Source organism: Oncorhynchus gorbuscha, linkage group LG26 (assembly GCF_021184085.1).
Source record: "Oncorhynchus gorbuscha isolate QuinsamMale2020 ecotype Even-year linkage group LG26, OgorEven_v1.0, whole genome shotgun sequence".
Classification (NCBI taxonomy): Eukaryota; Metazoa; Chordata; class Actinopteri; order Salmoniformes; family Salmonidae; genus Oncorhynchus; species Oncorhynchus gorbuscha.
In genome coordinates, this window is record NC_060198.1 from 14,482,988 (window position 1) to 14,499,881 (window position 16,894).

Genomic DNA, 16,894 nt, shown 5'->3' on the forward strand with positions numbered 1-16,894 from the left:
CATTCAAATGGACGTAACAAATGTATAGTAGACTTTAGAGGGAAACTTCCAATTTACATCGTCAAAAGATATCGTTGTCGGCAGGATTCGAACCTGCGCGGGAAGATCCCAATGGATTTCTAGTCCATCGCCTTAACCACTCGGCCACGACAACTTGATATTTTATACGTTAAATCACTCCCAATTTAACCCATACCCATGTCAAACCTGCTACTATGTATCGTTTTTAAGAGTGTCAGCTATTTTTTGAACGACCATTTACTTTGTCGACTGCTTCTATTAACAATGTAGCTATAACATCGAAATAATTAGACGTCTGCCTGCTAGAGTTAATAAAGCAATGTGCTTGTTTTAAAGAGAAAAGCCTTGGCATAGATAAACTACAGAGTGCAGGCACCACACTATACGTAGTAGGCCTGATCTAAATAGGCTACATTGAGAGCATAAACCAAAACTGTAATTTAACATAATGTAGCTAGGCCCTATCATAGGAGAGGGATTTAGGAAACATTGTAGCAACAAAGAGAAAAAAAGAAACAATGTTGCACCACAATTGCTCCATTGGTAGGTTATGTCACCATCATTCATGGTGATGGAACTATTCTGATGTTCTTCCTTCTGATCCAGAATGTTGAATGACCTCTTCATAATATCCGCTGTTTGCATCAATAAGTAAACACAATATTTGAATATTTTTTCCCGATCCTATTTTTTAAATAAAGGCATACAATTATCCAATGCAACACACAATATATTATGAGTATTTTTTGCCATTAAAATAAGTTTATTGAATAACTCCACTCTGCATTAGAAAAATTACAAATGGAGTCTCTTTGATAATAGCAACATTACCAATACCTACATCAACTACCAATACCTACATGACTCAAATGTTGACACATAGTGAACTTATCCCTAATATGTGCTGGAACTCTGGAACTGATTTAACAACAACTTGGTTTCAAGATTCTGATCTTTCCCGTGTCCGACTACGTATGCTGGTCTACATTCTGGCTCGAATGACGACGTCAGCTGCAAATTGACAATGCTGTTACATTGTAATAAATCCATGTTTTCTTGATTTGTGTGACTTGACATGACAAGTGAACGTAAATAAACAATCGTGGGGGCATCACGTTTGCATGGATAACACATTTTATGAACTAAATGCGTCGACTGTAGAATAGTAGTCACGTGACCTCCGTACAGGGCCTGCTGTCTGTTTTCAGCGGAGGGAGAGATCCGAAGAAAAATGGCGACTGCAGGCGACCTAAAGCGGGAAGCCGGCCATTCTATTTGAACTTTCTACTAAAAATTGAGCCCGGGGCTTGGTGGGGCTAATTGAGACTATCGCGACGTTGGTTAGGGTTTCCGAGGGTGCCCGTTTTTTCGGGTTTGCGTGGACTAGTCGCGCGCTAAAATTGAAATAAAAAATAATACATCTGCTCCAATGCGAGGGAGAAGAGGAAGGCCGCCTAAACAGGCAGCGGAGATGCAGGAGGTTTCCCCTGGGCCAGTTCGCGGTTCGAGAGGGAGAGGGAGAGGTAGCCGTGGTAGGGGAAGGGGCCGAGGACGTGGCCGCGGACGAGGCTCGGTGGTGGATACCGGTGATACAGAAATTCATCGGAGAGAGAACTACCATTCGTCCAGGGGCCGGAGGAAAGTTGGAGCAGCGACGACATCGCGGGGCAGAGGAAGAGGCAGGGGTTCGAGAGGTGGTCGGGGGAGACGGCCACTGTGCAAGGTGGTCTACGATGACAATAGCGACGAGGAAGAGGACAATATTAGTTTGAGGTCGGAGGAAGACGAACTTTTACACGAGAATCCCTCAGACTATGAAGAGGAGGCCGTGGGCAATGAGTCCGATTTTCTGGAAGAATTACCAGATGAGGATGATGCTAGCTACTGTACAGAGAGCAGCTTTCGGAGCCATGATAGCACGCACGGCAGCACTCCAGGTACGTTTGCTTGCAATTTAGAAGCATTTTTTTTCCAAATGCACGCCAAAGTGTTACAGTTTTTATTTAGCACATTTGGTAAGCAATGTGCATTGTTCAAAATGGAGATTGCACTCATAAACAGGCCTTTGTTTAGGAGCTCTGGTGATCGTTTGCTAGTTCCCGCACAGTGAACACTACTGTCGCCTCGCATGTTTTCTGTTATAAAAAATCAACAACTTTAGACAAAAATGAACACTCATTTGACGATGGGGATTATTGTAAAACGGAATTGGTCATTTGCATAATTGCACCATTTTGCATACAACATTATTTGCTGAGGCGATAGTTCAAGATAAACATTTAGCTACTTTCCATTCATTAATTTAGCAATATCTTAACATATATGCGTCAACAAGCATGCCATGCTGCACTATCTGGTTACAAAATTTCACGTGAAGATTTATACCATTTGATAATTTTGTCGCGTTGTCTTGCATGGCATGAATATACCTTTTATACAGTTCCTGTAGTAGATGTAAACAATAAATGCGCAGTTTAATCAACCAGTTGTAATTTATCCCCCTTCCCTTAATTTAAACCGTTTTTTCATTTAGAAAAGCAAGTGTTTGCGATATATTTCGCGAGATTGTGGTCAAATCACCTTGACAGGGACATAATCGCCCAGGCCCTTTGTTTTGAAAAGAGGCGCTCTAATTTCACCTGTTGCAGTTTTAACTCGTTCTAATATCACGTAGTAAATTGTACGGTAACCATAGCAAAGCCAATCTATCAGTGTAAACGAGCAAGAGCAATGGCAAACGTATTTGAAAAATAATTGAACGGTAAAGAACAATAGTTTTGTTCTTGCATAATGTCTAACCATTTGTGTAAGTGACGTTGATGTCATTCATGTACTTTGGTCTTCGCATAAACAATTTTCAAGCCATTTCTGGATTATTAAGGAACCATTTTGCAATTCAATGCAGAATTATATTTCCATAAAATTCTAGATTTATTGATATGGTATTCATCCTAAAATGTCTGCGTATTATTCATAAGTTGCCCCACATCTCATAAGCACAGATGTGTACAGCCTAGACAACATTGGTATTTCTTGAATCATAATTCTCTCTCTCTCTCCATTGCACCCCAAGTGACTGATTAGGCCAATAACCTCCTACCCCAAATAGGCTCGCTTACCATGCGAATATGGCTGAATTGTGCAAAGAGTGGTTTATGTGCCTTTCGTATGACCTATAATCACACACACTCATTTTAGCATACTTAGTCACAAATACATGCTTATACATACATAGAGACTCTGTGCATAGGGCCGAAGGAACGAAGGCAGAGGTTTTTGTACACAGCCCTGACTGGGGCCACACAGCTCAGGGGAGTGGTGCATGTTGGTCATTTTCATGTCACCTCATCAATGCCTACACCCTGTCTAATGTTTGAAATCTAATTTAAAACTACGTTATGTTAGTTGTTACACCTAACTACTCCAGCTGATATCAGAGTGTGTGGATCCATGTTTCAGATTCTGAACTTGATCCGGGCCCATATTCATAAAAAGTGCTGATCTAGGATCAGTTTAGCCTTTTCGATCATAATGAATAATATTACATGGACAGGGGGAGCTGACTCTAGATCAGCACCCATATTCTGGCCTAGGGTCAGGTCATGCCGTCGATGAAGGAAGGCCAAATTCTCTACTGCACGGTGTATACTCAAGTACCAGGTGCTAGGTTAGCTTATTTACATTTTTAAGACTTGATTTTTTTTTTTATGTACTGAGTAAATCTAAAGTTCTCTTTCCAAAGGGAGAAATTCTGTTTATAGAAGAGATTAAGACTTGATATACACAGATTTATGGAAGGGTTAAAAAAACTACAAGTTGGCTATAACCAATAGGCTATACTTAAATGTTGATACAAGGAAAGTAATGCACACATTCAGAGATGTTATCCATAAACAGTAACAAAATAATTACACACTCAAATGTGTTGAATAAGAAGCCCTGCCTGTTTGATAGAAACATCGACAGCAGTTATGGTTGATGGGAATTGTGCTGCCTGCTTTGGCTCATTCAGTATGTATCTAGCTTTGTCTTTGTTTCTTCACCTGCCTTTGTTGTGTTTCTCAGAGTCCAGCACTTAGTATAAAAGGGCCTTTTTTCTTGACCCTATTTTGTCTCTTGATTGATTTTAATTATTTACATAATTTATCACTCTCTCTCTCTCTCCATCCCTCTCTGTCTCAGGCCGGAGGAGCAGACGCCCACACCGGCCCCGCTCGCCCATCTTCGAGGCCAAGGAGGTGCCCCCCCTTGAGCTGCCCAAGTCCTCAGAGGACCTTTTGGTGCCGGCCAGTCAGCTCCTCAACATCTCGGCCGTCTATGAGGTGCTGCGCAACTTCGGCTCGGTCCTGCGCCTCTCGCCGTTCCGCTTTGAGGACTTTTGTGCAGCGCTGGAGGGCCAGGAGCAGTGCACCCTGCTGGCTGAGACCCACACCGCCCTGCTCAAGGCCATCCTGCGCGAGGAGGACACATCCAACACCACGTTCGGTCCTGCCGACCTCAAAGACAGCGTCAACTCCACGCTCTACTTCATCGACGGCATGACCTGGCCCGAGATGGTGCGCGCCTACTGCGAGAGCGACCCAGAGTACCGCCAGGTGCTCCCTTTACTGGAGGGCGAGGAGTACCCCTACGAGCCCCTCGAGAGCAAAATTAAGGTCCTTCAATTTCTCGTGGACCAGTTTCTGGCCACCAACCTGGCTAGAGAAGAGTTGATGTCGGAGGGGGTGGTGGCGTATGACGACCACTGCAGGGTGTGCCACCGGTTGGGGGACCTCCTCTGCTGTGAGACGTGCTCGGCCGTCTACCACCTGGAGTGCGTAAAGCCGCCACTGGTGGAGGTACCCGAGGACGAGTGGCAGTGCGAGGTGTGCGTGGCACACAAGGTGCCCGGCGTGGTGGACTGTGTGACGGAGGCACAGAAGAGCCGACCATACATCCGCCAGCTGCCAATCGGCTATGACCGCCACCGCCGCAAGTACTGGTTCCTGGACCGCCGCATTGTGGTGTAAGTAGACAACAACACACAGACGTTCACTCACTTCAAAATTATACTCAACAAAAATAGAAACGCAACACAAATTTTACTGAGTTACAGTTCATGTAAGGAAATCAGTAAATTTAAATACATTTATTCGGCCCTAATCTATTGATTTCAAAATGAGTTTTTCTCCACAAAAGGGCTTCGTTACAGACATAAATACTCCTCAGTTTCATCAGCTGTCATCAGCTGGGTGACTGGTCTCAGACGATCCCGCAGGTGAAGAAGCCAAACGTGGAGGTCCTGGGCTGGTGTGGTTACAATGATCTGAGGTTGTGAGGCCAGTTGGACGTACTGCCAAATTCTCTAAAATGATTTTGGAGGTGGCTTATGGTAGAGAAATTAGCATTAAATTCTCTGTCAACAGCTTTGGGGGACATTCCTGCAGTTAGCATGACAATTGCACACTCCCTCAAAACTGGAGACCTCTGTTGCATTGTGTTGTGTGACACAACTTCACATTTTAGAGGCCTTTTTATTGTTCCCAGCACAAGGTGCACCTGTGTAATTACCATGCCATTTAATCAGCTTCTTGATATGCTACACCTGTCAAGTGGATGGATTATCTTGGCAAAGGAGACATGCTCACTAATAGGGATATAAACCAATTTGTGCACAATATTTGATAGAAATAAGCTATTTGTGGGTATGGAACATTTCTGAGATCTTTTATTTCAGGTAATGAAACATAAAACCAACACTTTATATGTGGGAGATTTAGTTCCCGGTTTCAACTGTACCGAGCAAATGGCAGAAAGTGTCCTGGAACCCCTGGAAGCTGAAAATGTCCCAGCCTGCATACTCACCAGACATGTCACCCATTTGAGCATGTTTGGGATACTCTGAATCGACGTATACGTCAGTTTGTTCCAGTTCCAACCAATATCCATTAACTTCACAAAGCCATTGAAGAGGAGTGGTGATCACACCAGATACTGACTGGCTTTCTGATCCACGCCACTACCTTTTGTTTTGAAGGTGTCTTTGACCAACAGATGCATGTCTGTATTCCCAGTCATGTGACATCTATAGATTAGGGCCTTTCAACCGCCCCGAGAGGAATCCCTTTGACAGTTCTGTAGGGCCTTTCAATTGACTGATTTTCTTATGAACTGTAACTCAGTAAAATCTTAGAAATTGTTGCATGTTGCATTTATATCTTCAGTGTAATAAATGGTTATTACAATTTCCTATTCTACCTGGCAGATAATTATGTCTCTTCTAGACAATACATTAATATCTGAGTATTCTGTCATGTTATCTCTCCATGGACATCTCTTCTCAAACAATTGATTAGTTTGATCAGGTGTGATAGGACCGAAATATGCAATTGCTACGGGCCTTGGAGGAACGGATTGGGAAACACGGGGTTATGTGATAGCGTGGAGGGATGGGATGATGGGCTAGGGCTGTTGTCTCACCTGTGGCTGTTGTGCAGGACCGGGCCTGGTCTATAATTTCCCTGCCTACCGACGCCTTCTCAGTCTTTGAAAGGATGCTGTTGTGTGAACTGTTTGCTGTCCTGACACTAGGAGGAACATAAAAACCGTTGTTGTCACACTGTGAAATGAAGACCACGATACTAAACTGAGTATAGTGTCCAAACTCCTTTTAAACGAAAAGGATGAGTGTTGAAGGCAACTCATCTAACGGCTACCCCGGTCTTTCTATTGAAAGGTCCTTTGGAGGAAGAATGTGGGGCATATATTTGACATTTTTACCTAAACCAGTGTTTCTTAGGTAGCCTAGCAGTTAGAGGGTTGGGCCAGTAACTGAAGTGTCCCTGATTTGAATACCCGAGCCGACAAGTTGAAAAATCTGTCTGTGCCCTTGAGCAAGGCACTTAACCCTAATCTGCTCCAGGGGTGATGTACTACTATGGTTGACCCTTTACCTGGTCCTGGGGACATTTTTGTTTTTGGCCTTGCGCTACACAGCTGATTAAAAGGATCAACTCATTAAGCTTTGAGGATATCAATCAGGTGTGTAGTGCTAAGGCAAAAACGAAAATGTGCAGATTGGGCCAGGATCGATTCGCCTTGGTATCTTAGAGGCAAGTAACAGGGACTTACATTTGATGGACACTGCTGATGGGAGCCAGTGGAGAGTGGGAAGGAGTTTATTTTAATTTTATACAGTCTGGTAGGAGGCCACAATGGAGTTGTTAACTGTGACAGAGGTCTTGGAGCAGGCAGACCTTTCCAGGGAGGAAGAGCAGCAGCTTTTGTCAATGTTGCCGGTGATGTCTGGTGAGGACCTGCCTTACAACAGGCCTACAAGCCCTCAGTCCAGCCTCTCTCAGCCTATTGAGGACAGTCTGAGCACTAATGTAGGGATTGTGCACTAATGTAGGGATTGTGCGCAGAGGTCGACCGATTAATCGGAATGGACGATTAATTGGGGACGATTTCAAGTTTTCATAACATTCGGAAATCGGTATTTCTGGACACCGATTTGGCCGTTATTTTTTTATATATATAATTTTTTTTACACCATTATTTAATCTTTATTTAACTAAGCAAGTCAGTTAAGAACACATTCTTATTTTCAATGACGACCTAGGAACGGTGGGTTAACTGCCTCGTTCAGGAGCAGAACAACAGATTTTCACATTGTCAGCTCGGGGGATCCAATCTTGCAACCCAACAGTTAACTAGTCCAACGCTATAACCACCTGCCTCTCGTTGCACTCCACAATGAGACTGCCTGTTACGCGAATGCAGTAGGCCAAGGTAAATTGCTAGCTAGCATTAAACTTATCTTATAAAAAACAATCAATCATAATCACTAGTTAACTACACATGGTTGATGATATCACTAGTTTATCTAGCGTGTCCTGCGTTGCATATAATCTGACTGAGCATACAAGTATCTGACTGAGTGTTGGTAGGTAGCAGCAGGCTCGTAAGCATTCATTCAAACAGCACTTTCGTGCGTTTTGCCAGCAGCTCTTTGTTGTGCGTCAAGCATTGCGCTGTTTATGACTTCAAGCCTATCAACTCCCGAGATGAGGGTGGTGTAACTGATGTGAAATGGCTAGCTAGTTAGCGGGGTGCGCGCTAATAGCATTTCAAACGTCACTCGCTCTGAGACTTGGAGTGGTTGTTCCCCTTGCTCTGCATGGGTAATGCTGCTTCGATGATGGCTGTTGTGTTCCTGGTTCGAGCCCAGGGAGGAGCAAGGAGAGGGACGGAAGCTATACTGTTACACTGGCAATACTAAAGTGGCTATAAGAACATCCAATAGTCAAAGGCTAATGAAATACAAATGGTATAGAGGGAAATAGTCCTATAATTTCTATAATAACTACAACCTAAAACTTCTTACCTGGGAATATTGATGACTCATGTTAAAAGGAACCACCAGCTTTCATATGTTCTGAGCAAGGAACTTAAATGTTAGCTTTCTTACATGGCACATATTGCACTTTTACTTTCTTCTCCAACACTTTGTTTTTGCATTATTTAAACCAAATTGAACATGTTTCATTATTTATTTGAGGCTAAATTGATTTTATTGATGTATTATATTAAGTTAAAATAAGTGTTCATTCAGTATTGTTGTAATTGTCATTATTACAAATAAATAAATAAAATTGTCCGATTAATCGGTATCAGATTTTTTTGGTCCTCCAATAATCGCTATCGGCATTGAAAAATCTTAATCGGTCGGCCTCTAATTGTGTGTTCTTGGTGTAACTCGGGCAGTTGTTGTTGCCATCCTGTACCCGTCCCGCAGGTGTGATGTTTGGATGTACCGATCCTGTGCAGGTGTTGTTACACGTGGTCTGCCACTGCGAGGACGATCAGCTGTCTGTCATGTCTCCCTCTAGCGCCGTCTTAGGCGTCTCATAGTACGGACATTGCAATTTATTGCCCTGGCCACATCTGCAGTCCTCTTGCCTCCTTGCAGCATGCCTAAGGCACGTTCACGCAGATGAGCAGGGACCCTGGGCATCTTTCTTTTGGTGTTTGTCAGAGTCCTAAGTTTTCATAACTGTGACCTTAATTGCCTACTATCTGTAAGCTGTTAGTGCCTTAACGACCGTTCCACAGGTGCATGTTCATAAATTGTTTATGGTTAATTGAACAAGCATGAGAAACAGTGTTTAAACCCTTCACAATGAAGATCTGTGAAGTTATTTGGATATTTGCAAATTATCTTTGAAACACAGGGTCCCGAAAAAGGGCAGTTTTCTTTTTTTTGCTGAGTTTATTAAAAAGGTTCTTGTTACTTATTTATTCATGTGCACAGTGTCAATTTTAATCAGGCACTGACGTTATCCACCTAAGAAACACTGATAACCCTGAATCCAAATTGAAGCAGAAGCGTGAGCAATTGTCAAACACGATCATGTTCAAGCTGGGAGCTTTGTTTACATGACAGGTGGCAATGATTTGGTTTTTATTGAAACGTTTACATGAATATTTGAGTCATTTAGCAGACGCTTTCATCCAGAGCGACTTAAATCACCTGTTTAGCTTCTCTGGTAAGGTATAGGTAGGCCAATGCCCTCACTTGTTTGAAGGATAATGACAATGTAAACACACAAATGTTAGTAAGCGATAGCATATACGCCAGCTATTAAGCACTAGTCACAGATGGTGTGGTAGCAGACTCCTTTAACCTGAGAGGAGTGTCTCACACACACACACACACACACACACACACACACACACACACACACACACACACACACACACACACACACACACACACACACACACACCTGAACAGAGGGATTCGGAGTTAGCCTTCACTGTCTCATTTCCGCTCCCACTCAAGAAAGTGTCTTTCACCTGGTGCAGCGTAATAGATCTACACCATCCCCATAGATTGAGAATGTGTGTGTCTCGAGTGGGTGGTTGCATTTAAGAGGATGCTGAGTGGGTGGTTGGAATACTGCGTAAGGCCAGTGAGACCAGGCCTAGATCGTGCTGTGCACAAAACTGTCAAATGTGTCGTTTTGTTGATATTTGATGTGGGCCTAAGTCTTATGCATGCCTAGTGCTCAAAGGTGTTACAACTCTAATTTCCCTATAATCATGTTTCCCAAGATTGCAGCTAAGTCGATGTTGAAACTTAAAAGCGCATTTCCACCACTTCTCAACCTCCACCACTTCTCAACCTCCACCACTTCTCAACCTCCACCACTCATCAACCTCCACCACTCATCAACCTCCACCACTCATCAACCTCCACCACTCATCAACCTCCACCACTCCTCAACCTCCACCACTTCTCAACCTCCACCACTTCTCAACCTCCACCACTTCTCAACCTCCACCACTCATCAACCTCCACCACTTCTCAACCTCCACCACTCATCAACCTCCACCACTTCTCAACCTCCACCACTTCTCAACCTCCACCACTTCTCAACCTCCACCACTCATCAACCTCCACCACTCATCAACCTCCACCACTTCATCAACCTCCACCACTTCTCAACCTCCACCACTTCTCAACCTCCACCACTTCTCAACCTCCACCACTCAACCTCCACCACTCATCAACCTCCACCACTTCTCAACCTCCACCACTTCTCAACCTCCACCACTTCTCAACCTCCACCACTTCTCAACCTCCACCACTCATCAACCTCCACCACTTCTCAACCTCCACCACTTCTCAACCTCCACCACTTCTCAACCTCCACCACTCATCAACCTCCAGCACAATACCAGTGTCGACATACAGTGTATGTGAAAGCGGTGCATTTCTACGTTCTACCCAAAGTAACCAGATGTTGGAACGTTTTAAAAGGGGATTTTCAAACACTGAGATTCACGGTGACGTGGAGCAAGAAAATAGCTTCCCCTCTGGCTAGAAACCCATCGCAGGTTTTTGAAAAGCTTTTTTTTTTTTTTTACCTTTTATTTTTGCAATCACAGAAACATGCCGTTTTCACATATCTAGACACCGGTTTGGTGCTTTAGATAATGAATATGAGTTTGTAAAGTGTCGGAATGACCCTTTTTAAGGAGAACTGGCACCATAGACGAGACGTGTATTAAATAGTTGTCAGTACTATGTCCTTACAATGGACAGTTTACTATAGGTGTCTGCTGAAATGTTCTTCATTCTACTGCTTGTCATTTGATCAATTAATCAAGGACATCGATCTTTCTCCATCCTCTCTTTCTCTCTTATTCTCTCCCTCTCCGTCTCCCTACTCTCATGTTCTCTCTTTTCCATCTTATCCCTCTCCCCTCTTCCTTTTTCTCTCCACAACCCTCCACCCATGTCTCGCTCCCTTCCTCCACCCCAGTGAGGAGGACGGCGAGCAGGAGGACAAGACCATCTGGTACTACAGCACCAAGGTGCAGCTGGCTGAGCTGATCGACTGCCTGGACAAGGGTTACTGGGAGGCCGACCTGTACGCCACGCTGGAGGAGATCAGGGACGAGGTGCACACGCACATGGACATCACCGAGGAGCTCACCAACAAGGCCCGCGGCGTCAACAAGTGCTTCCTCACCGCCGCCAACGGTAAGAGATGTTGGACACGTTCAGATAGGGCATGTTTGTTCTCCATGACCTATATCTATCTGACATGTAGAATACAAATCTCTATTAAGGACATTTCTGCAACGTTTACCTACGGAACACAGTACACCGGGGGTGTTGCACACCAGGTTTTGGGATATTTTATTCTAGGACTGGTATTGTCATTTACAGTCATTTCAGAAGAATGTTTTAGCAGTTGTTTGCGTAGTTATTTACTATTAATCTTGCCGGTCTTACACACTTACAACGTGCCTGTTGAATGCAGCTCTCTGTATGCTGTTAGAGCATTTATAAGTTAGTTATCTATCATAGTACACATCCTATTGTTTCCTTCCTTTTGAAGTCTATCATTGTGTTACTATCATTGGAAGGGTGAAAAGCTTTGCATTGAATCTATTGAGACCCCAGGGATTTCTGAGCACATTTTGGTAGGGTAAAGCTGTTATGTATTTGTTTTTCCATTGTAAAGTAAGTTTAGGCTTTTTCTTCAAATAAGACTGTTTTGGGGTGTGTCCTAAATGACACCCTATTCCCGATGTAGTGCACTACTTTTGACCAGGCCCTGTGGGACTCTGGTCAAAAGAAGTGCACTATAAAGAGAATATGGTGCCATTTGGGATGCACACTTAGTCGAGAGCGGGTACTTCCAGTAAGGAGTGTTAGACTCTGACAAATAAAATCAATGATTAGTTTGTCTGTTTCCATCAGTCATTGGTTGTTTGACTGTTTCCATCAGTCATTGGTTGTTTGGCTGTTTCCATCAGTCATTGGTTGTTTGGCTGTTTCCATCAGTCATTGGTTGTTTGACTGTTTCCATCAGTCATTGGTTGTTTGGCTGTTTCCATCAGTCATTGGTTGTTTGGCTGTTTCCATCAGTCATTGGTTGTTTGGCTGTTTCCATCAGTCATTGGTTTTGCCTCTTGATAATGCTCAGAGGTTTTGAAAGAACTTCTCGTCTACTGCTCTATTCCTCTTTCAGTTATTCCCCTATGGTGAATGAATGGTGTTAAGAGATGAGCAAACACTTACTCTGGGTGTGTCCCAAAATGGCAAATGTAGTGCACTACTTTTGACCAGGGCCCATAGGGTGCCTTTTGGGATGCAGTACTCTCTGTCTCTTGATGTGTATGATATTCATCATCTGCATCATTTTCTCTGTTCAGTTGGTTCCAACGAGGCTGCCGATTTGCCTCCTGCCCACGGCTGCACTTCACAATGTTGTCGGTCTCTAAGTTGGTAATGTGAGGGCACTGATCAGCACGGCAGCACACACACATTTCAGATCCATGGTATTGGGTGTGTATGGGTTTTACATTTATGACTCGTGCAAATTGTGCACATTAGCATTTTGTGTGTGTGTCTGTACGTTTGCATATGTTAGGAGGGATATGCACATGCACATCATGTAAGGCTATAGATATAGTAGTCCATATACAGTGGGGCAAAAAAGTATTTAGTCAGCCACCAATTGTGCAAGTTCTCCCACTTAAAAAGATGAGATTTAATACATTTAATAGATTTAATAAATGTCATGAATTTATTTGCAAATTATGGTGGAAAATAAGTATTTGGTCACCTACAAACAAGCAAGATTTCTGGCTCTCACAGACCTGTAACTTCTTCTTTAAGAGGCTCCTCTGTCCTCCACTCGTTACCTGTATTAATGGCACCTGTTTGAACTTGTTATCAGTATAAAAGACACCTGTCCACAACCTCAAACAGTCACACTCCAAACTCCACTATGGCCAAGACCAAAGAGCTGTCAAAGGACACCAGAAACAAAATTGTAGACCTGCACCAGGCTGGGAAGACTGAATCTGCAATAGGTAAGCAGCTTGGTTTGAAGAAATCAACTGTGGGAGCAATTGTATGGTCTTCCATTTCCTAATAAGACCACTGATAATCTCCCTCAATCTGGGGCTCCACGCAAGATCTCACCCCGTGGGGTCAAAATGATCACAAGAACGGTGAGCAAAAATCCCAGAACCACACGGGGGGACCTAGTGAATGACCTGCAGAGAGCTGGGACCAAAGTAACAAAGCCTACCATCAGTAACACACTACGCCGCCAGGGACTCAAATCCTGCAGTGCCAGACGTGTCCCCCTGCTTAAGCCAGTACATGTCCAGGCCCGTCTGAAGTTTGCTAGAGAGCATTTGGATGATCCAGAAGAAGATTGGAAGAATGTCATATATTCAGATGAAACCAGCATGACAATGATCCCAAACACACCGCCCGGGCAACGAAGGAGTGGCTTCGTCAGAAGCATTTCAAGGTCCTGGAGTGGCCTAGCCAGTCTCCAGATCTCAACCCCATAGAAAATCTTTGGAGGGAGTTGAAAGTCCCTGTTGCCCAGCAACAGCCCCAAAACATCACTGCTCTAGAGGAGATCTGCATGGAGGAATGGGCCAAAATACCAGCAACAGTGTGTGAAAACCTTGTGAAGACTTACAGAAAACATTTGACCTCTGTCATTGCCAACAAAGGGTATATAACAAAGTATTGATAAACTTTTATTGACCAAATATTTATTCTCCACCATAATTTGCAAAAGCAATCATTAAAAAATCCTACAATGTGATTTTCTGGAATTTTTTCCTCATTTTGTCTGTCATAGTTAAAGTGTAACTATGATGAAAATTACAGGCCTCTCTCATCTTTTTAAGTGGGAGAACTTGCACAATTGGTGGCTGACTAAATACTTTTTTGCCCCACTGTATGGTAGTGCTGTTGGTCATTTATTTGTTTTTTAAACAACTAATTGACCATGTCAGTTCAATTATATGAATTCTATTTTGTTCAGTTTTTTTCTGTGAGCTCAATGTGTACATGTATGGTTATGTAGTTATTTTCTTAGTCAACCTTGTGTGCTGTTTCGTTGGGTTCTTGAACGTAGCCCTGTCTTTCATTTTTGTTAATTGATTTCACCTGTGTTAGTTACTCACCTGGTCTCATCAGCTCCTTATTTAGTTCAGTTCCTTCTGTTTGTGCCTTTGTGAGGTATTGTTTGTTTTGACTCTACTATGCCTTTTCTTAGCTCGTTTTGGGAACCAGTTATATCCTTCAGTCCTAGTTTTGATTCACCTGCCTATTTGCCTACCTGTGTATGTCTACTGCATGTCTACTGCCTCCAACAGGTCAATAATAATAATAGTTTCCAATAATTAACTATGTTGACCATAATCCATTGCACGACTACTTCTGTCCAGTCTGTTTCTTTTACCTGTGCTACGGAAGAGACAGAAGACTGTGCGATCAAGAAGGGATACATAGAGAGCAGTTTCTTCGAGGTATCTCTACCTGAAAATACATGATCTAAGTGATTGATAGTTGGTATTCAGCAGTCATAAAAGTATGCCTTATTTATTTTGAAGAATTACTAAAATATTACATTTGTCAGGTATAGGTAGCAGCTTTATAGAGATGAGATGATGACTTTGAATTAAATAATACATTTGTCAAATAAAAGAAATGTGATCTACACAACTGAAATATTTGAGTAAAGTAATGTGAACAACGAATGGTTAATTTGTGATGGGCAGTCACTACCAACGTGGGACTTTTATTCATAGTTTTATTATCTGTTATAGCACTCAACCCACAGCGCATTTAATGTTTTAAAAAATCACTGAAACCGAAATCTGAAATCGTAATTATTTTTTGATAATCTAACCGAAACGACCTCAAAAAAGCACTAATTGCTCAGCACTAATGTATGCAACTATCATACCGCTTATCCCTCTCCCCCTGCCTCTGTCAGATTATCATAGTGGATTTACCCATGTCTTCCCAAAGCAAAATCCTAAATATTTCCACACCCCTCATATTTGGGTAAGTAGGCCCTAATCATTGGGGCAGTGGCGGGTTGGCTGGCTGGTTGTGTTTGAGTGCCTCTATCGCCTCCTGTGCTGACTTGGCCTGGCTGTAGGCTCTGGGGACTGTGGCACTGTTCCAGCAGGCTTCACTGGGACGAGGTCCAAGATGGCAGGACTGAATGCCTCTGAGGCAGAGAGAGGTGGAAAGAGGGAGAGATGGTCAGATATAGAGTCAATGGTCATTGGTTGGGGGGTGTTGAGGAACAGTGGAAGAATATGGAGGCAAAGGGTCAAGAAAGGGGAGGGAAGGGATGGAGAAAGAGTGACAGAGAGAGAGGAGAGATAAAAGTGACAAAGAAAGCGAGGGAGATGGAAGACGAGGAGGGACATGGCTGTGCCGGGTGTCCTCCTGTCTTCTAAACGTAGCCAAGTTAGCCAGGACAGTCTGGCTGAGCCAAAGGTCCCTGGTTCTGAGCGTGTGAGGGGCTCCATTGTCTAACACCAGAGAGCCTGCCAATGGCTCCTCCTCTGCCCCGTCTGTCTCGCCTCTAATCTATCTCTCTCTTTATCCTGCTCGCTCTCTTTCTCTCTCTCTGCCCCCCTCTCTCTCATATCTCCTTCTCCCTCGATCTCTCATGCTCGCTCTCTTTCTCTCTCTCTGCCCCCCTCTCTCTCATATCTCCTTCTCCCTCGATCTCTCTTGCTTGCTCTCTCTCCCCTCCCCCCCAGTTAAGTGAATACTACTCAGTCATGTTGAAGGGCCATAGGAACCAGTACCATTCCATGACATAACTTACTCTCCAGTCCCAGTTTGGCTGGGCTCCAAACTGTTACCTCCTCTCCTTCATGACAACTGATCTGATTAAAGAACAAATGGGATGGTTGAATGTGATAGGGTGTTAAGGCTATCCAATCCTTTTACCTATAAGTGGCCTCGAGGGTGAACGCCAATAATAGGAAGCTGTTGCAACAGCTATTAGGCTATTGCTGAGTCTTTTTAGATTGGGACTTGTATCTGTAGCCTGGTCCTAGATCTGTTTTACGTTTGACATGGCAATGACCGTAGGACTTTGTTATATACAGATGTGGGACCAGGCTATTGTAACGGTACACTTGTGATGGACTTCGGATACAGACTGAGATCCAGTTCTCTGTTGGTGTGCCTTCCATTGAGAATGAATGGTTTGAAATCTCACCAGTGAGTCTACTTACGACCCGCTCCTGCACACACACTGTGGAAATCACTTGATGTCTGAAAGAGCCTTTTAACCACTTTCTCTCTCACACCCACATAGACAAACACACACACACACACACACACACACACACACACACACACTGGCATCAGGAAAGCGATGACAGATCCCAGATTGAGCCCCCTAGGAAGACACTTCAAGCTGCTGTCAAGGCTTCTCCACCGCCCGCACACACACACACACACACACACATACATACGCTCCGGCGACAAATGACAGAGGAAGTAGGCTATCGTTGATGCCTGAAACAACAC

General features: G+C 43.6%; 1 protein-coding gene and 1 non-coding gene across 5 annotated transcripts in view; one reads left to right on the top strand and one right to left on the bottom strand.

Annotated features, from left to right (window-relative positions):
* Positions 1 to 72: 72 nt before the first annotated feature.
* trnas-aga lies at positions 73 to 154 on the bottom strand. The gene has a single exon. It is a non-coding gene; the product is annotated as a tRNA-Ser (tRNA).
* Positions 155 to 1,199: 1,045 nt separating this feature from the next.
* LOC124015031 (nucleosome-remodeling factor subunit BPTF-like) overlaps positions 1,200 to 16,894 on the top strand; it is a 58,150-nt gene continuing 42,455 nt past the window's right edge. For all 4 annotated transcript variants that reach the window (XM_046329886.1, XM_046329883.1, XM_046329884.1 and 1 more), the window contains exons 1-3: positions 1,200 to 1,958; positions 4,204 to 5,026; positions 11,331 to 11,551. In XM_046329886.1, the coding sequence (XP_046185842.1) occupies positions 1,451 to 1,958; positions 4,204 to 5,026; positions 11,331 to 11,551 (1,552 nt within the window). In that variant the 5' untranslated portion in view covers positions 1,200 to 1,450. The remainder of the gene's footprint in view (positions 1,959 to 4,203; positions 5,027 to 11,330; positions 11,552 to 16,894) is intronic.